This window comes from Bos indicus, chromosome 8, assembly GCF_029378745.1.
Source record: "Bos indicus isolate NIAB-ARS_2022 breed Sahiwal x Tharparkar chromosome 8, NIAB-ARS_B.indTharparkar_mat_pri_1.0, whole genome shotgun sequence".
Lineage (NCBI taxonomy): Eukaryota > Metazoa > Chordata > Mammalia > Artiodactyla > Bovidae > Bos > Bos indicus.
In genome coordinates this window covers 8,496,790-8,522,278 of record NC_091767.1, presented here as the reverse complement: position 1 = coordinate 8,522,278, position 25,489 = coordinate 8,496,790, and the positions used below count along the sequence as shown (strand labels likewise).

The 25,489-nt window shown below is 52.7% G+C and overlaps 1 protein-coding gene across 1 annotated transcript in view; it reads right to left on the bottom strand.

Moving 5' to 3' along the window:
- Nucleotides 1-24,357, bottom strand: part of RP1L1 (RP1 like 1) — a 58,256-nt gene extending 33,899 nt beyond the window's left edge. The window contains exons 1-4 of the mRNA XM_070794333.1: nucleotides 23,750-24,357; nucleotides 22,870-23,011; nucleotides 15,913-20,931; nucleotides 789-883 (exon numbers count right to left, since the gene is read on the bottom strand). Coding sequence (XP_070650434.1) covers nucleotides 789-883; nucleotides 15,913-20,931; nucleotides 22,870-23,011; nucleotides 23,750-24,346 — 5,853 coding nt within the window. The 5' untranslated portion in view covers nucleotides 24,347-24,357. The remainder of the gene's footprint in view (nucleotides 1-788; nucleotides 884-15,912; nucleotides 20,932-22,869; nucleotides 23,012-23,749) is intronic.
- Nucleotides 24,358-25,489: the final 1,132 nt, after the last annotated feature.

Here is a 25,489-nt window from a genome sequence, read left to right as displayed (position 1 = left end):
TTATTAATAATCTATCCCAAATATTGCAGGGGACATACTTACATGTTACAAATCCTTCTTGATCTAAAATTCAAGTTGAATTGGGTGTCTTTTCTCTTTATTTGCTAAATCTATACCATCTGGGGCTTCCCAGGTGGCTCAGACAGTAAAGAATCTGCCCGCAATGCAGGAGACTTGGGTTGGGAAGATACAGTGGAGAAATGAATGGCAACCCACTCCAATATTCTTGCCTGGAGAATTCCATGGGCAGAGGAGCCTGGCGGACTACAGTCCATGAGGTCACCAAGAGCCAGATACGACTGAGGTGAGACTTAGCACACGTGCATACCACCCCAGCTCTCCTGAGAAGCCTAAAATACTCTAACACAGTGCAGACCAAAAGCAAGATTCCTACTCCCTCCCTCTAACCCCTTCTTCCCCCAAAACACTCTGGCTGGGATCTGCCTTATTAGGCCTGCTCTAATCTGAACCGCTCACTTCACACACTTTCATTTCCTCAGCCTTATTTGGTCCTGTCAATAAACCAGGCAGGCCTGCACCTAAACAGAAGGAAACAGACGCGGGATTCTGACTGTGCAGGGCATCGGCCTTGATGCAGTGACTTGGCGAGGCTGCCTGAGACTCCAGACATGACAGCTGGAAGTGGGGGGTGGGGCAGGCTCAGAGTCTCCTGTCCTTCCCCCTAAGCACCGAGAACCAAGATCTCCCCCAAGGAGCCCAGTCGTCTGCAATGTACCCCCATTGCAGGCTCTGGGGCAAGCCTGGGGGACCCAACTGGGCAGGCAGACCTGCCACCGGGACACCTGGGTCCTGTCCATGGGCTTCAGCCACGGCCTCAGCAGCAGCCATGCCTTCCTGTGCAGCCGCTGCGGCGTGTAGGATGCTGATAACAGGAACAATGAGGCAGAGGAAAAGTGGCAGGAGCAGGACAATGAGTGGGCCTCAGGGACTCTCCCAGGCCAAGAGGGATGGAGGAAGGAGCTGCAGGTCCCAAGGGCCAGCCTGGGGACTACTGTGTGGTGGGATGGAGAGCGGGGTAACCCAGGGCCCCGGGAAGGAGCTGGGGGGCAGCCTCAGCCTTGCTCCCACCCCTGAGAGAACCCCTTTCTCTGTGGTTGGGGCCAGGGAAGACAGGGAATTACTCCAAGCCCATTACCCCAAGAAGGGACCTTCTAGTCTCCCCTGGGGCAGAAGAGTAAGCATCTCACAGCTGGAGTGAGGACAGAGTGGCTCCTGGGATGATCTCAGCTCTGCCACCCGGAGGCCCACGACCTCTAAGTCCCTCGTCTACTCTCCAGCCTGTCCCAGGCCCCGCAGGAGGGCTCTTCAACAACCCTACCTGTGCAGAGTGAAGGGTGCACATGCAGGACTCCAGTTGTGCAGGGAAACCAGCCAGCGGGGCAGCAGATGAAGACCTTGGGGTTTGTCCAGAATGAGGCCGAGTTGTCTTGTTGGGGGCTGAGTGCCTGCAGCTGCTGACCAAGTCATCCTGAGAGGAGCTGCCTCTGGGCCAGGAGTGGCCGCTGGGACATCCCAGGTGTCACTGTCACTTCATTTATGTGGAGCAAAGTGTATAGACTGTGTGATCAAATCTCCCCGGGCCAGAACTGGAGATGGTACAAAGGTGGTCCAGGGGCTAAATGAGGTGCCTTGAGGGTATTTATCTCTTTTCTAAATCCAGACCGTGGCTACTGAGTCTGTGTCTATTTATTCGTTGCTTAGTTCAGCCTAGTATGAAAAAGATGTACAGCAACCAGTAAGATGCAGACAAAAGAAGAGGCTAAATCAAAGTAAAGAACGAAGTGGAGGGAAACAAAGGAAGAGAGGTTCCGCGGAGCCAGGAGAAAGGATGAGGATGCAACGGAGCCTGCCATGAGGCCCCTGCGGGCGAGTGGCGCAGTCGCCAGGAAGGAGAAGCATCCCCGTCACAGGCTGTTTGGGAGGAGCCAAAATAACAACAAACAAAAATGTCAACATGTTATTCCTGATACTAACACCAGAGACCAAGCCTCATCCAAAGTCCTCAGGGAGAGAACGCAGAGCAAGGTGCTGGAAACGTCCAGGCTCCGGGATCCTGCATCTCAGAGCATGTCGAGGGTCGGGCAGGGGCCGCTCATGAAAGGCTCTGTGAGGAGGGCTCTGAGATAGGCCCAAGCCCCCTACTGTGGGTGGCTTAAGCTGAATATTTTAAAATTCATTTTTATTGAAGTTTATGTAGTTGCTTTACGATGTTGTGTTAGTTTCAGCTGTACCACAAAGCAAATCAGCTATACGTATACATATACCCCCTCTTTTTTGGATTTCCTTTCCATTCAGGTCACCACGGAGCACTGAGTGGAGTTCCCTATGCTATACAGCAGGTTCTCGGTAGCTATCTATCTTACACATAGTCTCAGTCGTGTATATTAGTCAACCCCAAATTCCCAACTCATTCCACCCTCAGTTCTTGCCTTAGTATCCATATGTTTGTTCTCTATGGCTGGGTCTTTATTTCTGCTTTGCAAATAAGTTCATCTGTATCATTTTTCTAGATTTCACTTATAAGCGATATTATACAATATGCGTTTTTCTCTTTCTGGCTTACTTTACTCTCTATGACAGTCTCTAGGTCTATCCATAGCTTTGAAAACAGCAAGTTTTTTTCCTTTTTATGGCTGAGTATATTCCATTGTATGTACGTACCACATCTTCTTTATCCATTTCTCCGCTGAAGGACATTTAGGTTACTTCCACGTCCTGGCTATTGTAAACAGTGCTACAATGAGCATTAGGCTGCATGTATCTTTTTGAATTATGCTTTTCTCAGGGTATATCCCCAGGAGTGGGATTGCTGAGGCATATGGTAGTTCTATTTTTAAATTCTTAAGGAACCACTATACTATTCTCAATAGTGGCTGTGTCAATTTACATTCCCACCAACAGTGCAGGAGAATTCTCTTTTCTCACAGCCTCTCCAGCATTTACTGTTTGTAGATTTTTTTGATAATGGCTATTCTGACGGGGTGGGAAGTGATACCTTATCTACTCAAAACAAGCTACTTGTCAATGCAATCCCAATCAAATTACCAATGACATTTTTCACAGAACTAGAACACAATTTTTTACGATTTGTATGGAAACACAAAAGACCCCCAATAACCAAAGCAATCTTGAAAAAGAAAAACTGGAGGAATCAGGCTCCCTAATTTCAGGTTATCCTACAAAACTACAGTAGTCAAGACAGTATCGACTGGCACAAAAATAGAAATATAAGCCAATAGAACAGGATAATGGCAACCCACTCCAGTGTTCTTGCCTGGAGAATCCCAGGGACGGGGGATCCTGGTAGGCTGCAGTCCATGGGGTCGAACAGAGTTGGACACGACTGAAGCGACTTAGCAGCAGCAGCAGCAGCAGCAGAACAGGATAGAAAGCCAAAAGATAAACCCATACACCTATGATCAAAAAGGCAAGAATACACAATGGAGAAAACAAGCTCCTCAATAAGTGATACTGGGAAACTGGACAGCTACATGTAAAAGAATGAAATTAGAACACTCCCTAACACGACACACAAAAATAAACTCAAAATGGATTAAAGGCCTAAATGTAAGGCCAGACACTATAAAACTCTTAGAGGAAAACATAGGCAGAACACTCTTTGACATGAATCATAGCAAGATCTTCTTTGACCCACCTCCTAGAGTAATGAAAATAAAAACAAAAATAAACAAATTGGACCTAATTAAACTTAAAAGCTTTCGCACAGTTATGGAAACCATAAACAAGACTAAAAGACAACCCTTAGAACGGGAGAAAATATTTGCAAATGAAACTGACAAGGGATTAATCTCCAAAATATACAAACAACCCCTGCAGCTCAATATCAAAAAAATAAACAGCCCAATCAAAAAATAGACAGAAGACCTAAATAGACATTTCTCCAAAGAAGAAATACAGATGGCCAACAAACATTAAAAGATGCTCAACATCACTAAATATTGAGTGCGTGCATGCTGAACTGCTTCAGTTGTGTCCAACTCTTTGCAGCCCTTTGGACTGTAGCCCGCCAGGCTCCTCTGTCCATGGGATTTTCCAGGCAAGACTACTGGAGTGGGTTGCCATGCCCTCCTCCTCCAGGAGATGTTCCCAACCCAGGGAGAGAACCCATGTCTCCTGCACTGGCAGGCGGGTTCTTTACCACTAGCGCCACTTGGGAAGCCCTCGTTAATTATTAAAGAAATGCAAGTCAGCTGAATTTTAAGGAAGAATTCTAAAGCACAGGTGCCTAAGGAAGGAGAGAGGTGGACGTTTGCCCCGCCCCCAGGCAGCCCTCCATCAGCCGGTTTATCTGTCTGTCTGGCCAGGGACCGGGTAGCGGGTGTAGGTGTTCCTCCCAGGCCACACCCCCAGGGCCTCTCTGTGAGTTCCTGGTTCACGGCCTGCCACCTCTCTGCTAAGGCTAAGCTGTGTGCCCGGGTGGGGCCTCCATCCTCTTGTGAAAGATGAGACATTTGGGAGGCCCCTCCCCTCCCTGCTCTCTGCCCGGGAGGCTAGAAAGGCCCCAGCTCGGTCCAATTGGGCCTGGCCTGACGTAAGGTCTGCTGGGTCACGAGCAGATGACCTGACCTTTATCCTCCTGAGCGCACCCTCCTCAAAACCTCCCCTGCCAACACCTGTATTCTTGATAAAACTCATCTAACCTTAGACACGTCGCGTGCACTGGGGAACACAGCACCTTTGCGGCAGGAGGCAGGACCGCTCCTGGAGAGCCCCTGCACCCGCTGCCCTGGCCCGGAGCAGCGTGGACTGCAATGATCAGAGAGGTGTGTGTCCAGCCCCCAGAGCAGCCTTGGGGGTGAACCAGCGGCTCTCGAACACTGTCCTGCCCCAGTTTAGCAGGATTCCGGCACATCCTCCAGGTCAGGGGACAGGATACCTTGGCACTGACCCCCACAGGTCTGGCAGGGCCGACTGCCTCTCCCTGGGTCAATTGGCTCAGTCCCCTGTGGTTTCCTCGTCCACACAATCAAGCCCAGCGCCCCGGAGCTCCCTGTTAGGGACTGTTTTGTCAGCACTTGGCACGCAATCCACAGAGGTGACACCAATTACTCGTGTCACAGCTTCTAGAGAAGACGGAGATGTATGAAATCCAGCATGGGGACCATCCATCAAGGTCTGAGAAGAGTGGGCTGGGGGTCTGTCACGGTGACAGGGATCGGGGTAGGGGGCAGGGTCTCTCAGGACAGCTGCTTGGGAAAGTGCATTCCATCAGCAGAGCTGCCACCTCGGCAGCGGCGCTGAGCCAAGGCGACGACCAGGACTTTTGGAGCCGGGCATCCAAACCAAAAGCCCTCCCTCCCCCACGGGCCGGCTCTGGCCATGCTGGATCTTGCCTGCCTCCTACACCTCTGGGTTTTAGACCATTCTGTTTCCTCCCCCTGGAATCGCCCCAGCCCAGCTCCCACTGCCTCCATCAAAAGCCCTTCTCTTTCATCAAAGTGCTGATCAAATGCACTTTCTCTCTTTTTTTTTAATCAGTAACTCCATTTGTGTTTTATTCAGTTACAATAATAGATAATTTATGTAATAACTTTCATGCATTTAAAAGTGTAGACAATAGAAGTTCTAGGGTAAGTGTGACTTCCACGAACTTGTTATACAGATCTAAAAATAATTCATACTTATTAGTGGAATAAAGCCCTAAAATTCCTTTCTTTCTTTTCCTCCTTCTTTTTTTATTTTTTAAATTATAAAAGTATGATAAGATATGTATAGGAGACTTGGAAAATACAGAAACGAAGTTGTGTATAGTTCCACTATAAATTACAATTATTTTTTAAGGTAGATAAATTAAGATTTTTGTTGGAATTTCAATATTAAAAAATCAATGGAATGACTATACAGAAAAGTAAAAGGATATGGTAAACCTGAAAAGCACCATGAACCAAGTCATACTGAGATTTATAAAATTTTCACACAACAGTAGGGTACAAATCCTATTCAAGTTCCCATAGACTATAAACTAGGAGACACTGGAATGTATCCAGGGACATAAAATAAGGAAATGCACTCTCTTTTGTAAAACCCTCCCTAGTTTACTCCCTTCCAGTGGGAATATGCTTTCTCTCCCATGGCTTCCAGGAACCTCTGCACCACCCCCACCCCCAGACAACTCATTTCCAACCTGTCCCAAGAATAACTGATGTATTAAATACTCAGTATGGCACATACACCGTTATCATACCGATTAATTCTCATAGCCACTTAAATATGTGGGCATCGGACCCATTTTGATAGATGGGTAAACTGAGGCTCAGAGACATTGGTAATTTGGCCAGAACACATGATTGGTGAGTAGGGGGTGGCAGATGGGCAAACTGTGGGTATAAAGGAAGGCATGACATAGGGATCTACCAGTGGACTCTTCAGGATCTACTGATTGCTCCTGGGAACTCTGCACTAGATGGAGCGCTCACTTGGGACACGAGGAAGATGAGGTCCGTCCTGGAAGTCCCACCAGTCACAGGAGGATGCTGGTCTTGCAGGAGGACCTGCCAGGGCCTGAGGAGGCCAGCACAGGTCTACTGGTCAGGGGTCCCCAGCTCCTTTTAGGCTTTGGGGGCCTGATTTTGAGTCCCCCTTGTAGAGTCAACTTGGAATGTCACTCCAGGCCTAGGGAATTTGAGTCTTTCCTGTAAAATGTGATGCCCACTTACAGTCACACACAGTGTGCATGGCTTACACCAAACCCCAAGACATTCCAGGGAAGGACACTTCATCCATGGGGAGGGGCCAGCTTCACCTTACAGCCATCTGTCCCCTCGGCTCTCAGAACCTGGCTCCTGTCCATTACTTTCTGAGCATCTCTCCATCAGAGGCCTTTTACTGGAGGATTTCTCAACCCTGTTCATCCATCTGTCTGTATCAGTTTTTCCATCCATCAAATGGGTACAGCAGACCTTATATTGTTTCTTCACTGGGTCATTCTGAAGGCCTAAGGAAACCAGGCTGTGCTTCGTAAAATGGGCCCCTTGTGTGTGAAGGGCAGCGTGGTGGAGCCCCACAGTCTATTTTGTGGGACTGAGGGGGATGGGAACAGAACCCCCAAGCCTGAGAGGTGTATGTCTCGATCAAAGTCAAAAATGGCCGAGGCTGGCAGCTCACAGAATGGACCCAGGACTCAGGACCCAGGACCACTCAAGACGTTTTGCAGAATGACTCTTAAGTACGCGGCCCTGGCTCTCCGATGGGAAGTTCAAGGAGGGCGCTCAGCCCAGCCTCAGAGCTGGAAGGGACTCTAGGGGTGTTGCAGATGAGGACATGGGCCTGGAGGAGGGGAGGGGCTGGTCTAAGCCACCCCACTCAGCTCACCGCCAGAGAGCCGGGATGGGAGGCCCCTCCCCCCAAGGTGGTCCCACAGGGGGATCTTCCCAGGAGACAGCTAGCAGTCGGCACAGAGCTTCTCCTCTGCTTTCGGTGTCCGCGTCTAAGAAACCGGTTCTCTGAGGCAGCTGGGGAGTCACTCAACCCACTCGCCCTTCAGAGGACTCGTGCAGGGTGGCCCTCTGCCCCAGCAAAGGGCTGTCTTTTCTAACTCAGTTGAGGAAGTTGAAACCAAATGGGGGTGACACTCCAATGCTGGACGCGTTCCTGGATCCTTCACCATGTGGTCACACAGCTCCATACCACCCCACACCATAGCCTGGCAGGCCTCTGGCCTAGGTTTTCTCCTCCTAATTTTCCTCATTCCAGCTCCTGACAACACAGGTTACCTCCAAAGTAAAAAACACATCCAACTCACCCAAATATTCAAGCTGGACCCGAGTTCTCTGCAGAGAACACCAAGGGCTGGAACGTGCACCCATCAGCCCTTTTCTTATTCAAAGTGACTCTGGGGTGACATGGATACACGGCTATGTATAAAATAGGGAACCTACTGGGTAGCACAGGCAACTCTACTCAGTGCTCCGTGGTGACCTAAATGGGAAGGAAATCCAAAAACGAGGCGATATATGTATATGTTTCGGAGCAGAACATGACAACACACTCCAGTGTTCTTGCCTGGAGAATCCCATGGACAGAGGAGCCTGGCGTACAGTCCATGGGGTCGCAAAGAGCCAAACGTGACTGGAGTGACTTAGCACGCACGCATGTATACACATGGCTGATTCACTTTGCTGTACAACAGAAACTAACACAACATTGTAAAGCAACTATACCCCAATCAAAAAAGGAAAGAAAGTAAATGCTTAGGGAACAGACACAGGAAAAAATAAAATGAAACAAAGTAACTCTGTTATAGTAATTATTGGGTTGGCCCAAAAGCTCACTCACGTTCTTCAGTAAGATGATACAGAAAAACCCGTGCGAACTTTTGGGCCAACCCAATAATTAAGCCTCCTTGGCCTTTCAGAGAAGAGGGCAGAGAGTTATTCCTACTTAAAGCTGGGCTGAGGGCACAGGGAGGTAGGCAAGCTCCACCTCATCTGTTAAAAGAACAAATGTAGGCAGAGACATGGGTTCTATGCCGCACACCTGAATAGATCCCAGATGTTAAATCTGAGAAGGTTCCACACCCCCCTCCCTCTGGGCCACAGGTTGTGGGGAAGGGGCTTCAGAACACACGGGAAAGGGAAGGGGTGGAAAAAAAAAATACAACAGCCCAGAAAATGCGAATTGGCTCAGGGAGCAGCATAATGGGAAGATTTCAGCGTGATATATGGTGGCGGGGACATTATTAATGGTTTGCTGATTTTTACCTTTAAAACCTTTGGGCAGATTATTTATTATGTCCTTGGCATGCCTATGATCTATGGAGGGGGCACTAATGTGCGAGCAGGGCCCCCCGTGTCCCCGCACCTCTACAGTTTCTAATTAGGCTGCGATGCTGCTCTACCTGCCTGCTCTCCACCCACCCAGGCAGAGGAGGCAGCGCCGCCTGGGCTCTGAGGCTCTTTTGTAGAATCAACTCATGCCTAAGAATCCAGGGAACTCAGCTTCCTGGGCTGACTCTGTACTGACCCACTGTGTGACCTTGGGCCAGCGTGGGCACCTCTGAACCTCTGCGCTTGTATCTCTTGAACAACACAGAGATAAAAATGGCAGAATGAAGATGGAGCTGGGTATACGGTCTTCCTGGTCCGAAAGCCTCTGGCTCCTGGGACACAGAGAGATGGAGACCAGCAGTGTTCTTCCGACAGTTCACCATCATCCGCCCCAGAAACCAAGCATCTCTGGGTAAGGTGGGAAGTCAGCCTTTCTCCTCTGGCCTGTCTGCTGTGGATCCACTGGGAGGGGAGTCTGGACCCTCCAAAGACCTCCAAGAATGACCCTCCAATGCCCCAGGTTGGAGCACTGGACTAGAAGTTAGGGACAGAGCCAGAAACCAAGGCCTAGAAACCAAGTGCAGCCAGGAAGGCCACCCGGACTGTCTCCAGGCAGAAACACTGGACTAGAGAAGACCACGCCTCTCTGGGACCCCTCCCCCATGCAACCTCAAGGTCCTGCTGGTTCCCGCTTCTCTCATCCAGTCCCATTCAGCGACTCCCCAGTCTGACAGCAGCCCTCACCTCTCTTAGATCCTCTGTCGTCCCTTCCTGTGCTTTGGGGCCCTACTGGCTGAGTGCAGCTTTGAGCCGGGCCAACCGGAGCTCTGGTCCTGCTTGAGCAGACGGGGCAGGGAGGATGCCTTGCCCTTGTACTGGCCAAAGCTCCAGCCTATTTAATTGGAAGTTCCTGGGGAGGTCCTAAGATTTTCACTCCCACCCACCTCCATTCTAATAAAACTCTTCCTCCTTCCAGAACAGGTGTCTCTCGGGTCATTGGCCTGGGGGTCAACAGAGCCTCCTTCTCAACCAGGCAGCATTTCTCTGACTCTCTACTTCCCTCCTGCCCAAAGACACCCCCAACACACCACATGACTCCTGAAGGCTTCTCCTAATTGCTGTTACCCCTACTCTACAGCCCCTGACCCCCAGTCTCAGCTCATGATGAATGTACCTCATCCTGGCTCCTGTCCTTTCTTCCTGGAGAACACCCAGACCACCACTGTCCCTAGTCAAAACAACTCAGGCAAACCGGTCTTTCTGCTGCTATGGTTGATACCGGATCCACTTCCATGCATCTCCCAGTTTCCTTAGCCACTGTCTGGGTTTTGGCTGTCACTGCCACCCCTGAGCACATGGAACAGGAATACAGCTCTGTTTTCACTTGTCCATCAGGAGGGCAGCCCCACTGACTGCTGAGCTCCAGGGAGGGGCCACAGTAGGTCCAAGGAGTGGGGCTCACAGGGGCCGTCTTTGATCTCTGCGTCCTCAGCAGCTGCCACGTGGCCTGGCCCAGCAGAGCTGCTCATCATAGGCTGGATAGAAGAACTAACAAATGCCAATGGTCCTGGTATGTAGTGTGCCCTGAAACGCAGGCCTGGGTAACATGGGGAAACCCTATCTCAAGGAGCTTCTGCTCTTGGGACATGTGACTGCAATGAATCCATAACACAAGTCATAATCTCTGTCTGTAAGAACAGCTTTGTAGAAGGGGGGAAGAGCTCCAGACACAAAAGGGAATAGTTTACTCTGTAGATGTTTTTTCTCCTCACCCTCACCCCTTAAATTCAGAACTTTTGTGGGTTTGATTCTGATAGGCATTTGAGATGGTCAGGTGGGCTTAGAAGGCTGAGACCAAATAAGGGAAGAGAGACCATGGCTCCTTGACGGTGGAACAGAGGATCTGCAAAGCATTCCATTTATCCCCGGGTCCCCAACATTTTCTGGAGCCGTCTGTCCTGTTGGGGCCTGTCTTTCCAGGGCAAGGAAGAGCTTGCCAAGCTAGGGCAGAACAAAATGGGATGTGGAATTCAGCCTTTTCCAAGAAAATGAGTCACTTCCAAATTTCATCCTTCCCACCTTCCATTCATTGCACCAGAGGGCATCTGACCCTAGGATTGTCTTTTCCCAGAACTGCTATGATGATGAAGCTTTGAGAAGTCACCCAGTTCATCCCTTCGCCTTGAGGCAGGTGCTCCCAACTCAGCCGGGAGGGCTGGGAGCCATCTCATTCCTTCTCGGATATGATGGGAGAGTCAGGACTCAGGAGAGAAATGCTTGTGTGTGCCCTGGCCCTGTGCTCTGGGGAATCCACTGTACCGAACTTCAGCCTTGCCGGCCGTAAAGTGCAGCAGTCGTAATACCCGTGGCATCTGGGGTGGGACCACTCATCCTGGTAAGAGACTGGCCCAGAGCTGCCGGGCGTTTAGCCTGCTGGCCCCTGCATGCCGCAACACCAGTTGCTGGGATTGACAAAAATATTCAATGCTTTTCCCAGGCTGCCCACAGGTGGAAAACCATAAATTCGCCTTTGTTTATCAGGAACGGGCCAAGGAGGGTGGGCCCTGGAGTAGGGAGATGCTGGCTAGGACAAGGTGTGAACTCGGAAGGTCAGCCCCCAAGCCAAGGGCAGGCAAGGTCGCCAGAGGTGTGGCTCAGTGGAGCCCAACCTCCCCCAGGTGATCCCTGGAAATGGCGATCCAAAGGGAGGAGCCGGAGGTTGAAGCCCAGCCCAAGGGGTGCGTATAAGCAGTCTGTCAGGCCTTGACTCAGGCCCTGGCTGCATGGAAGAAGGGACCGGGCCTATGAGCGTCAGGTTTGGGTTCGGACATGGCTTCAGGATCTATCCAGCACATGTCCTTGAGTGACTCCCCTCTGAACTCATTTCTTCAGCTAGAAAGCGGCAGCAGGTGACCGTGTATTAACGCATAAAAGTATCTTCTGGATATGCTTCAGGGGTGCAGTAAGGGATCATGGGTTTTCACTGGGAGTCCTCGGACCAAAGAAGGAGCAGAAACAGCAAAAGTGCGTGAGGTCCTCTGGGGAGAGGAAGGAAAAAGACCAGCGGGCTGGGAATGAGGAGACGTCGGTGTTTGGATGCAACATGCAGGCAGAAAGGATGGGAAGCCAGAGCTGGACTGGCGAGGGGCTTGAGGGGGAGATACTCACTGAGTCAGGGGGCATCATTAGGACTGTGGGCCACCACCATCTCAGGAGAAAGGGTTACTAGTGTTTGGAAGATCCACAACCAGCAGCGATTTCAGGACCAAGGGTAGAGGGGTGTGATGAGCTGAGATAGGATGGGAGGTTAGATGAAAGTGGGGGTGTAGTGGTGAGGGCTAGGTGCTCTCTTGACCTGTAGGGGCTTCAACTGGTTTCCTCATTAACGACTGGGTGCCTTGAGCTATGAGTGCCCCCCTCCCCTGCCGCCGCCAACCAGGTCTAAACATTTAACCCAGGAGGACATGGAGGACAGGGCAGGGCTCTGTAAACCCTGCTAGGAATAAAGGAACAGGTGGGATCTGGTGGGGACTCAGAGTGAGGGTGTGGAAGCAAGGGGAGGGCACAGAACTGGCCCAGAGGAGGGACACCACCAGGTACCCATTCACTAATGCTGTCACTGCGACATGAGCTTGGTCATCTGTCTCCAAGTCCCACGACCTTTTCGTTTTCTTCTCTTGACCAGAGACGAACATGCCATTTTAGTGACGTGCTGGGTCAGTAAGAGCTGGGGTGGTTGTCTCTGTCACTTGAGGAGATAGCAGATTATGAAGCAAAGAGGTTGAAACATCTCTTGGGAAATGACTGAGGACCTCAGGTCACAGAAGAGGTGCACAGTGGAAGCCCCATGTCAACTAGCAGTTACAAGGTCTGGACAATCCTAAATACCATTGTATCTAATCCAAGCTTACAAGGCAATGTGTTTCACTAGGAGTTTCTGACCAAGATGAGTGAGTTCAAGTCGCTTAGTCGTGTCCGACTCTTTGCGACACCATGGATTATAGCCCACGAGGCTCCTCTGTCCATGGAATTCTCCAGGAAAGAATACTGGAGTGGGTTGCCATTCCCTTCTCCAGGGGATCTTCCCAACCCAGGGACAGAACCCAGGTTTCCTGCATTGCAGGCATCCGAGCCACCAGGGAAGCCTAACCAGTTCATATATACATAAGTGTGTGTGTGCATATACACTTACATACATATATATACTTCTAAATATTTATTTTTAAAAATTGAAGTATAGTTGATTTACAATGTTGTATTAGTTTCTGGTATACAGCAAAGTGATTCAGTGATACGTACATTTATACATATTCTTTTTCGTATATACTTTCCATGTAAAAACTTTAAAAACTCACCTCCGAAAGAACTTTTATAAACCTGTCAAATTAAGAACATCTCCAGCACTCAGATATAGAGGAGAACAGATGACTGTGATGTGAGGACACAGCCTACACTCAACATTTGCTTTATTTTCTATTATTAACATATCTATTTTATTTTTTACATTTATATTTAAACAACCAGTAAATGGTACCTGTTCTTGTAGCACAGACCTTCATTTTAATCATTTTGAATACACAAAATGGTCCCGTGTGGACGGGAATGCTGGTGAGAACCTGTGAAGGAGATTCTGAACCAGCAAGGACAGCCCCAGTTCAAGGCTTGCTGGAGAAATGTGCTGAGAAAGGGCATTTTTTTTTTCAACCTCAAAAATGACAAATAGAGATTTTTGAAATTATAAAGGACACATGTAAATCTATTTATCTAAAAAAACTAGAATCCTAGCTGAAAATGGGCGAAAGACATACACATATAATCTATGTGTAAACAGATTTTTTATAAAGACTAGAAAACTCTTTAATCTCATTAGCAATAAAATATAGCTAAAATAATTCCAACTCAAAATGAGGTACTGTTTTTGCCCATAAAATTAGCAAAGGATTTCTCATTTTTAATGACTCTAACAAACACAGATGAGAATGTAGTGGGCCAGGTGATGTAATTTAGTACAACTTAGATGTTTAGAAAAACAATTTGGCGGAAGATATGAAGAACTTTTCAAAAGTTGGTATCTTTAGACCTAGTAATTCCGTGCCTGGGAAACTATCCTAAGGAAATCATCTGCCATTCGGGGCAAAAAAAAATTTGTGTATACACACACACACACACACACACACACACATACATACAATTAATTATATATATGGAAAATCCCATATATATTGGAAAAAATAATGGAAATCATCTAAATAGTCAACAAACGGAAATGGTGAAAAAGCATTTTATAGTCTCATGTTATTTGGGCATTAAAGACATTATCCAGGTATTAAAAATAGGTTTATGAAGATTTTGAGATTAAAAGGGGAATTTCTTATGTTAAGTTTAAAAAAAAAGGAAGTAATAAGGATGAGCACAACTATCAATTAGAAAAATGATGGGAAAGAAATGCATCAAATTGCTAATATCAGTTATCCCTAAGGGATGGGATTATGCGTGACTACTTTCCCTTCTTTCTGCTTTTTTGCATTTTCCAATATTTTTCATTACAAAAGCATATATATATATAAATATATATATATATATATATATGAATTAAGGAAAGATACAGCCTTTGGAGCCAAGAACAAATTTTGTCCAATGACACTGAATTTATCTTCTTCTCCCAAGCATCCATATCTCCAGAGTCACCAAATATAGTCAAGACTAGAAAAAAAGCACTTCAAAGTTGAGCGAGGTCATTGCCTAGGAGAGGCCAAGGAGAGAAATAACTGGAGATCAATAGGCAGAAGAAGGAGGGAAACTCTAGCTGGTAAAAAACACACAAACAAAATCTCTCCTGGACTACAGCCAGCCAGTTCCATCCTCTTGGGTTCAGCAGGCATATGGAGGGGAGCTGACTTCTGATAGCCAGGCAGATCTGAGACCCTCCCTCACTTGGTGGGTGGATGGGCCAATGGGGCCTCAGAATTTAGAACCCAGGGCAGTGAGGGGTGGTCATGTCCTTGGCAAGTCCTTGATTTTTGCCTGTGTCCTTTGCGCATCTTCAGTGGATTGAACTTCTGACTCAGGACTGTCTCCCAGGTAGTTCTCTAGAAATCTAAGTCATCTTGGTCAAAGCCATCTGTCCGGTCCATGGGGAGGTTTCTAAACTGTGTTTCTGTGGAAGCGAGACATTTCACTACTTTTTTGGCTTCTAAGTTAGAGCCTTCCTCTGTCTCCTGCTCTGGAGCTGAGCCTTCCTCTCCCTCATGCTCTGGAGCCAGACCCTCCTCTCCCTCCTGCTCTGAAGCCAGGCCCTCCTCTCCCTCCTGCTCTGGAGCCGGGCCCTCCTCTGTCTCCTGCTCTGGAGCCGGGCCCTCCTCTCCCTCCTGCTCTGGAGCCGGGCCCTCCTCTCCCTCCTGCTCTGGAGCCGGGCCCTCCTCTCCCTCCTGCTCTGGAGCCGGGCCCTCCTCTCCCTCCTGCTCTGGAGCCGGGCCCTCCTCTCCCTCCTGCTCTGGAGCCGGACCCTCCTCTGTCTCCTGCTCTGGAGCCGGGCCCTCCTCTCCCTCCTGCTCTGGAGCCGGGCCCTCCTCTCCCTCCTGCTCTGGAGCCGGACCCTCCTCTGTCTCCTGCTCTGGAGCCGGACCCTCCTCTGTCTCCTGCTCTGGAGCCGGGCCCTCCTCTCCCTCCTGCTCTGGAGCCGGGCCCTCCTCTCCCTCCTGCTCTGGAGCCGGGCCCTCCTCTCCCTCCTGCTCTGGAGCCGGGCCCTCCTCTCCCTCCTGCTCTGGAGCCGGGCCCTCCTCTCCCTCCTGCTCTGGAGCCGGGCCCTCCTCTCCCTCCTGCTCTGGAGCCGGGCCCTCCTCTCCCTCCTGCTCTGGAGCCGGGCCCTCCTCTCCCTCCTGCTCTGGAGCCGGGCCCTCCTCTCCCTCCTGCTCTGGAGCCGGGCCCTCCTCTGTCTCCTGCTCTGGAGCCGGGCCCTCCTCTCCCTCCTGCTCTGGAGCCGGGCCCTCCTCTCCCTCCTGCTCTGGAGCCGGGCCCTCCTCTCCCTCCTGCTCTGGAGCCGGGCCCTCCTCTCCCTCCTGCTCTGGAGCCGGGCCCTCCTCTGTCTCCTGCTCTGGAGCAGGACCCTCCTCTGTCTCCTGCTCTGGAGCCGGGCCCTCCTCTGTCTCCTGCTCTGGAGCCGGGCCCTCCTCTTTGCTCTGCTCTGGACTCAGACCTTTCTCTGTCCCTTGCTCTGGAGTTCTGGTGCCTGATGGGGCTCCTTCTTGCTCAGAAGCGGAGCTTTCTGGGTACATGCCTGTGACTTTTCTCTCTGGATCAGGGATGTCCATGGCCTGGTCTTCAGTGCTCCTCATGCATCTGTCCCATGGCTCATCTTCGGAGCCTTTCTGAGAGAGCAGAGAGCAGCTCCCCAGAGAGGACGTGCTGAAGGAAGAGAGGCCTGACCTGGGGCCTGACCGCTGTTGAAGGGGATCTGCCCCTGGGGTCGGGCTCCTGTCTCCAGAAGCCTCACGGGACTGGCCACATCCCAGGCCAACCTGAAGGCCCCCTTCTTCGTCACCTCCATGTCCTCCTCCTGTCTCTGACCGCTCCTCCCTTGCAGCCTCCAGGGCCTCTGTTGTTTCAGCACCAGCATCTTGTCCGCATGGACCCGGACCACCTCCTCCCAGGCCATGAGCCTCCCCAGTGTCCTCAGCCCCACAGTCTGCCTCCAGGTCTCCTTCCTCACCACCCATGCCCTGCTCCCCCCTCCCCAGCCCCTCCCAGGGGTCGCTGCCTACACAGGGCTCTGTTTTCCTCTCTTCCTCCTGAGCACCCGCCTCCTCCTCTGTCCCCCAGGGGTCTTCATCCCTGCCAAGGGTCTGGTCCCCCTCCTCCGCTCTGGGGCCCTGGCCTGATCCGAGCTCAGGGTCTCCATCAGCTCCCTGGACAGTGCTTGTCCTCGAGGGGTCCCTGTGAAGGGGCTCCACCTCCCTCTCCACAGCGGGGGCCACCTCCACTGTCTCTCCATCAGCACACCCTCCTTTCTTCTTCTGCAGAATGTGTTGCAGGTCGAAGGCCTTTCTGATGGGTGCGCTGGCTGACCCCGCAGCATCCACTGGGGATGCGGGAGCCATTTTCTTCCTCACGCAGGCCTCGCAGGGACAGAACTCCTCCCCCTTGGCCTCTACCGCAAGTTGGGTCCCCAGGGCTCCTCTGAAGATCGGCAGGTCCTCCAGGGAGAAGGAGGGGGGCCCCCGGCCTCGCATCTGCTCGGAGAAGGGCGAGAGGTTGCGCAGGGCCTGGAGGCGCCGCCTGCGCTGCTCGGTCTGCAGGGACGCCTCCCAGTGGAGGGCTTCCCTGGGCAGCCCCGTGCCCGCGCCCCCTGCCCAGCTCTGGACCTTGAGAAGCTCCTTCTCCACACTGTCCTGGAGCCGCTGGCCCACATCCCGCTGCAGCTCGGCCACCATCTGGTCCAGCAGGTGGTCGCCCTGCAGGCCCCAGCGGGTGCAGAGCTCGGCCGTGGCAGTGGCGAGGTGGTCCATGAAGGCCTTCTCCATCTTCTTCAACAACTTGGACACCCACACGGGGTCCAAGATCAGAGACCCCCTGCGGCCCTTGCAAGTGCCCCTCTCACCAGCCCCCTGGGTGATCTTGTCCAGGGTTTGCCCACAGCCAGTCTCAGCTGCTCCGAGCAACTTCTCCAAAGGGGGCTCAGCTTTGGGGCCACTTTGACTCCCACTGGCATCCAGGTACCTCTCGCTGAGGCTCCTGGGGGGCTCTGGCGGGCTCCCTCTCCTCTCTGAAGAGCTCTGCGTGGCAACGGCAGTGGGGTCTCCTGGCTCCTCTTCATTCAGGCTCTTATTTTCCCAGACACCAGCCCCATCCTGAGAGCCTGCCCCTGACAATCCTAGTTCCATGACTCCTTCCTCTTCCGGAAACCCTCTGACACCCTCTACTTGCAGTTCTGCTCTTTCTTTTTCTTCTTTTATTTCCTCCAATTGTACCCCCTCTTCCTGCATTGTGTTTTTATCTCCTTGGTCTGGGTCACCCCCAAGCGTCTGCTCCCTGCCGTTTTTTTCTGCCCCGTTGTCACTGGCAGCACCCTCAGCCTCATAACTACTCAGCTGTTGGTTTCCCGGAACTTCTGGGTTCCCCAAGGTTCTGGAATCAGGCCCCTGGCAGGAGATGCTTAAGGGCAGCTCCATCTTCTCAGACACCAAGCTGCAGTCCACGGTGCAGGGTCCGCTGCCCTCCCCCGAGCCACCAGAACCACTGCCGACATCCACCCCAGAGGAGGACGTGGGCCTGAAGTCCTCGGTTGCAATGTGGGGCCCGAGGGCCGGCAGGGCCTGGCGCCAGCCGAGCTCCCGGAGGTCCAATTCCAGCTCAGTGTTCCTGAGGCCACTCCCTGGCCACAGGGCCTGGAAGGTACTTAGGAGCTCCTGGTACCGAGGGGAGTCTGTGAACCTCACTTTGCTAGCGGGAGACCCAAGATCATCATCATCAAAGAAGTGGAGCCTGGCAAGACAGGTGATGAGGGCCTGGGCCGAGCGGCTGAGCCTCCTGCCCGCTGAGTGGGACACTTCAGGCAGACTGCTGGGCCGGCCCGGCCGGGACCCCATCAGTGCCTTCATGATCTGTAAGGAGGTGGAGACCCTGCTGGGCAGCACGCGCCCCTCCCACCGTCCACAGCCTGTTCCAGCCTCCGTAGGGGTTTCTGACACTCCACGGCAAGGCATACCCTCTCCTGACTTGGGACTGGCACTGCTAGCCACTGGAAAGGCTTTATCTGGTTCTGCTTCCTCAGTGGCCGCCTGTTCCAGGGGCAGTTGTCTGGCCCAAACTGATCTTTCCAGACTGTCTGGGGAATGTTTGTCCACAGGGTCCTCTTGGGGGCCTTCCAGGCCATGCCCGGCCACATCCTCGCCCTTGTCCTCCAGCTCGTGTTTGATGGGCTCTTCCGGGATGTTGCTCAGCCACGCACGGACCACAGCTTCTGGGGAGGCTCGGGGCAGAGCTCCCAGCAGCTCACTGCCACCTTCCTCTGGCTCCTCCAGGCCTCCTCCTCTGCCTGAGAGCTTCCCTTGGACCATTCTCCTGAGCTGGGGACCGCTGCGAGGCCTGCCCCTTCTCACAGCTCTGACTGCTCTCCCCAAGGCTGCTCCCTGAGAGCCAGGGGGCCGCGGATGCCACGCATCCAACTTTTCTTCCCCCACCTGCTCCCCACTAGGCTTCCCATCAGCGCTGCGGTCACCCTCGCTGCGGCTGCCTGAAGGATGCCTCTTGCCCAAGGGCCGTGTCCTGGGGGGCGTGGGACAGTACCTGCTGCACACCCAGCAGGCCTTGGAGGAGGGCCTCTGGCTGCCCTGCAGCTGTGGGGCTGGTATCGTCTGTATCGTCCCACAGGAGGCTCCGCGAGCCAGGGATGTTCCCAGGTGTGAACAGCAGCTGCCCCATTGTGCTCCCAGCCTCCCTCCCTCAGGCCACCCAGCTGGCAGGACCAAGGGCCAGGAAGGCTGGAATCTGTCACCCCTAGTCTTTTCACCCAGGCCATCAGCTGGGGCACTGAAAGGGCCGGATGTGTTTGAAGGTGTGAGAGCCGGTGAGCACGGCCTGAACTCAGGGCCCCCTTCAGTCTCAGGAGAGGGAGAATCGGGGAGATAGAAATTGGAAACACAGTCAGAATTGCTCCCAGGGGTAATGGGGATGCTGCTTAGCCTGCGTGTGTCCTGGGAATAAAGAGAGCCTGAGAAGGGTGGCCTTGGGTCCCAAGAAGCCTGGTTCCAGGTGCCCTGTGGGCTTTCAGAAAGGCTGGGTGGGGGGCCGTGTGGGTGGGCCCTGTCTCTGCTGGACAGCCCTGGCATTGGCCGGGACACAGACGAGTGGACTGGGCAGTGAATGTCCTTAGGGCTGTGGTGCTGCCTGGGGCAGGCCCTCTGGGCCCCTTGGCTGGGAACAGAACTGCTGGCTGAATACAGGGTGCTGGCTCTGCTCTCCTGCTTTCTGCTTCTGCCCAGGGCTGAGGCACAGGCAGAAGGTGGGGTGTAGCCTCCCGCATCATCCCCAGAAGCAGCTGGGCCCCGAGTCGAGGGTGGCCTCACCCCAGACCTGTTTCTGGCCTGGGGGTGCCCTGCTCCCTGTCCAAACTCCTCTGCCTGTGGGTCCTTGTTCGCTATAGACAAGGGGCTCACAGTGGGGGAACCCGGAACTCCCTGCTGGGTGGCCCCCTGGGGAGTCTCGCTGGGGCGGCCCTGGGACAGCTTGTCCCTTTTGCTGCACTTCTCATGAGACCTGGCGCTTGCGGAGGAGTCAGGAAGAGCATCTGTCAGGCCGCGGGTCCTGGGTTTCAGGCAGCCATCATGGTCCCTGCAGCCCAGCGCTGCTCCCTCGCCTTTGCCTTCACCAGCCCCCGAGGCCAGATGTGGGCCACAGCTGGCCACAGCATCCACCAGGGACCCAGAGCAGCAGGAGGAGTTTAGCTCAGAGCCTCCAGGGGGTGTGTCGCTGGAGGCAGGGCTGGCCCTGTCCTTGCTCCCTCTTTTCCTGCTGGCTACCCTTTGGCTCCGGGGGGCCCTGGAGTGGCAGTTCTGGGTCAGCCCAGACCTCCACCGAGAGGCTGACCACTCTCCCTGGGAGATGTACAGGGGGTTCATCCAGATCTCGTATCTAGACCCCTGCTGCCGCTGGCCTTGGTCAAAGGCTCCCACCCCTCCCACCTCGCAGGGCCCCAGTCCCCTTGCCCCAGGCTCTGAGGGGTCCCCAGAGTGGCCCTTCCACACACAGCCAAGCAGATCCACCTCCCCAGCATCGGGGCCCTCCCCACTGGTCGCGGTGAGGGTGCTGGCCCTCCCGAGCCTCCTGGAACACAGAAGCGGGTCCTCCCCCAGCAGGTGGAAGCGGACTTTCATCTCTACAGATAGGCTGCCATCCTCATTCACGCTCACATTCTTCTCGATGTCTTCACCTGTCACCAAGGGGCCGAGCTGGGCAGGAGTGTTCAGAGGGTGCCTGTCCGGGGCAGGGCACATGCAGGCACGATGCGGGAACACCGAGGGGTCGCTGTGCCCCGACCTCTCCGACATCAAGGAGAACTGCCGTGGCCTGTTCTCCAACCTGGACCGTGCGTGGATCACGCTCTGTTTGGCCTTGGGCCCCCAGCTCCCTGGCGCACAATGACGAGCAAGAGAAAAGAGGGAAAGACAATAAGCTGCTGGTGGGGGCTTCAGGGCAGAAGAGTCAAGGTCATGAGCCTTCCACAGCCTGTACACCCCTCTCTGTACGCTACCATCTCAGTCGTGTCTGACTCTTTATGACCACATGAACTGTAGCCCACCAGGCTCCTGTGTCCATGGGATTTTCCAGGCAATAATACTGTATACTCCTGCCACCTCCCAAACCAGCAGTTAGGACAGAAACCATTCTAGAATGAATCTTTGCAGAGTTCCCGGGTGGTGAACCAGTACAGCCCAGAGAGATGAACTTGAAGTCCGAGTTCAATCTCAACCCTGCCACTTCCTAGCTGTGTAAGCTTTGGCAGAGCCTCTTTCCTGAACTGTAAAAGTAATAGATCTATCTGGCAGGTTTATTTTGAGGATGCAAGGCAGTGCATATAAGACTTCCTCAGAGTTGCTGGCACAGAGTAGGTTCTTCATAGACAGTAGGGTGGGCTGTACAGCATCAGTGCCCTGAGTTAGCTTCTAGCCCTCTTCACACCCACCCCCAGTGCAGGAAATAAAATCAGTAAGTTGCTGCATACACCCCTGATTGTATAACTGTAAGATGGTTTGCAATTACTTCTGCTGCTAAGTTGCTTCAGTCGTGTCCGACTCTGTGCGACCCCATAGACAGCAGCCCACCAGGCTCCCCCGTCCCTGGGATTCTCCAGGCAAGAACACTGGAGTGGGCTGCCATTTCCTTCTCCAAGGCATGAAAGTGAAAAGTGAAAGTGAAGTTGCTCAGTCGTGTCCGTCTCAGTGACCCCATGGACTGCAGCCTACCAGGCTCCTCCATCCATGGGATTTTCCAGGCAAGAGTACTGGAGTGGGGTGCCTTTGCCTTCTCCAACTGGTGATTTATCATTTATCATCTTAACACTCATCAAGTTTTGGGGTTGATAAATGATGGCAAGGAAGGGCCTACACAGATGACAGCTAAACTTGTCCCTCAGCATGAAAAAGGGAAAAAGAGGGGGTCACTGGGGACAGAAAGACGTGACCCTGAGAAAAAAGGAAACCCCTAGTACTTTCTCATTTTATCTCCTGAGTTAACACTTGGCAAAGAGGGAGTGGCTGGTGGAGGCTGAGCCTACGGCCAGCAAAAGAGCAGATTTGCTTGAGTCCAGCTGGGTAGGAGAAGGTTTGCCAAGCTCCGCTTCTCCATAAGCATCAAGTGAGACTGAGGGTTCCCCCAGGGGAGTGGCTGGGATTGACATGTCTCTGTCCAGAACTTGGCATGGACAATCACGGAAACCATTGTTGTCATTCTCTTAATAGCTTTTCACAAAGGGTGTTATATTGATTATTCACCAAAATTTGCCCATAGTAATTCCAATAATTTTGCTGAAATGTTTCTCTGTACTTGTTGATTGTGCTTTAATTTTTTTTTTTAATAACCAAGGCTACCTCTGGCACATAGACTTTTTGGATGGGTATATGGCTGGCTGCATAGATTGATGGATGGATGGGTGACCCGTGGTTGTGATTTGTTTCTTTGGTCTGTTTGATCCCCACTGTTGCCTAAGAGAGTCATGACTCTTGAAAGATGCAAATGCCACATACCCATGATTCACTGTGCCCATAATGGTACACCCACTGTGGTCCTTAACAAAAGCTTATTTTAGAGCCTAGAATCTTAGAGCTCAAGGTCTCTTAATTCTGCTCTCTTTAAATACCAGACTCCCCTCTCTCCTATCCCAGTCAACTGTCCAGCTCAGTTAATGTGATGAGAAGGAGGAAGGGGCAAGAGAGACCTCTAGAGAACTGAGATGCCAGGTGTGGGGCCAAAGGCAGGTTTCCTAAATGATTTACAAAGGATATCTGCCCGACCCTCCTGAACCACCATCCAGTGCAAATAAACTGGGCATCCTCCAGACCCAACTCACCACTTTTGTTCCTTGAAGTCTGCCCAGATGAAGGTTCACTTCCTTTTCTTCTGATATCTTCCGTCACCAGCGGTCTGAAGGGCTCGAGACCGGCGCACACCAGCACAGAGGGGCTTCGCAGCAGAGCCTTCAGAGAGTCCACCTGGGGAAGGAGAGTGTGGAGTCAAGGGGCCCGGTCTGCAGGACCCCCTTCTGCCCAGCAAAGCACAGGTAGAGGGCGGGATCGAACCCATGTTTCCTGCTTTGCAGGCAGATGCTTTACGGCTGAGCCACCTGGGAATCCCATATATATACATCCATCCTCTCTTTCCTGATTTCCTTCCCATTCGGGTCACCACAGAGCACTGCGTAGAGTTCTCTGTACTGTACAGTGAGTGAGTGAGTGAAGTCGCTCAGTCGTGTCTGACCCTTTGCGACCCCATGGACTATAGCCTACCAGGCTTCTCCATCCATGGGATTTTCCAGGCAAGGGTGCTGGAGTGGGTTGCCAGTAGGTCCTCATTAGTTATCTATTTAATACACAGTAGCAGTTGTGTCTGATGGCTTCTCTGGTGGCTCAGATGGTAAAGAATCTGCCTGCAATACAGGAGACCTGAGTTTGATACCTGGATTGGGCAGATACCCTGGAGGAGGAAATAGCAACCCACTCCATTATTCTTGCCCCTTGGACAGAGGAGCCTGGCGGGCTACAGTCCATGAGGTCGCAAAGAGTCAGACACGACTGAGCAACTAATACACACACACACACACACACACACACACACACACACATCAATTGTGTCAGTGCCTCTTTTAAAGGAATAACTGTCCAGTTCCATCTAAGTGTTTCGAGCTGAGATCCGGACATCTTTTTAAGGAAACGGTATCCTGGACAGCCTACCCTTTTCCCACCGGTCGTGTACACATGCTTCACGGGAAAGCGCAGTAGGTCCGACGCTTTGCTGAGAAAGGCCGTCAGGTTCCTGGTGTTTCTGTGGCTGAGCACCACTGTCTGCTGGAGCCGAGGGTCCCCGTTCTTAACCAGTGTGATCCTCCTCGAGGCTTTGAGACCTTTGCAGGTAGAGGCTGTTCCCGGTGCCTCAAATTCCCTCAACTGCTGAGCGGAAGGGCTTCTCCCCTGGGGCTGGCCCAGCCCACCGGGAGTCCTGGGGGGCTTCTTATCGGAGCAGAGATAGCAGCCACCATCCTGCAGCTGCTCCAGGGTGCTGAGGCCGTGCAGGCCCCGGGGTGTGGTGACCGAGCGCACCCCAAAGGAGAGCGGTACCCGCTGAGAGAGCTCGTCCATCAGGGCCCCAAAGCTCCTGAAGGCGCGCTGGTGAACAGCCACGCGGACCCCAGCAAACCGGGGATCCCCTCGCTTGAGGAAGGTTATCTTCTTGGCCGGCGTGACCTGGGTGACAGAGGGGGTCCGGGCCGCAGAAGGCAGGAGGCACTCGCGGTGGCCGGGGGCCGGGGCGTCCCTCGGAGTGCTGTTCATGGTGGGGAGGACCAGGCAGCTGGAAGGGATTGGAGAAAGGAAAGTCAGAGAGCAACCTGAGGGTCTGCGCGTTTCCTCCTGACGTTGGCCCAGAGGTGCTCCCTTTCCACCCAAAATCTCCCCCACCCCGTCTTGGAGAGGCACGTTCGTTCATTCTGATGAGCGGCTACTACTGCTCGGTCACGTCCAACTCTTTACGACCCCATGGACTGTAGCCCGCCAAGTGCCTCTGTCCATGGTATTTCCTGGGCAAGAATACTGGAGTGGGTTACCTTCTCCAGGGGATTTTCCTGATCCAAGGATCGAACCCATGTCTCTTGCATCTCCTGCACTGCAAGTGGATTCTTTACCACTGAGCCACCCTGAAAGCCCTTTGATGAGTAGAAGGAAGAGCAAAGGTTTGGCATCAGAAGATATGAATTAAAATCCCAACCCCCCACCTCCCTCTCACTGCCTGTGCAACCCAAGAGGTTGATGACTAGTCTGGTTTTGGTAAAATGCAGCCATATTCATCTGTACAACACAATTCAATGGATTTACGAATACAAAGCAAGCATCAATAGCTAAAAGGCATGGGGCACAGAATCTGTAACCCTCAGGGCACCCAGCCCCCTGCTAGAGACAGCAGGGACCCAAAAAATACTAGTGATTGATGACACCTAGGCTTCACAAGCTGCCCCACAGAGCCCAGGCCTGCCAATCACCGCCATGCACACAGTCAGAATCCAGTGAGGGGTCTCCCCTGATTACATGGGTTCAGACCTAGCAGGACCTGTGTTGCCATGCACGTGGCAGGTGACCACAGTCTCCCCTGCCGCAGCCATCTCTCCTCACTCACGGTCCAGCCAGAGGCCACATCTCCTTTTTACCTTGACTCACCATGTACCCCCAATTCATTTTTGGGGAAAGAGCTCTGCTCTCATTTTCAAAATCTTGGTGCACAAGAGCACTTGTAATCGTCTCTCATCTCTGCACAAACTTTATAATTAGCTTCTTCAGCCTCCTCCCTCCCAGCTAAGCCCTCTAAGCTGCTTTCTCAGCACCCCCCACCCCCGACCCAGCACATCCCTGTAGCTGCCAGGCACTGGCCCTCAGGCACGCCTTCCAGAGGGCTACTTTGCTTCCTGCTTGACTGGCGGTTCC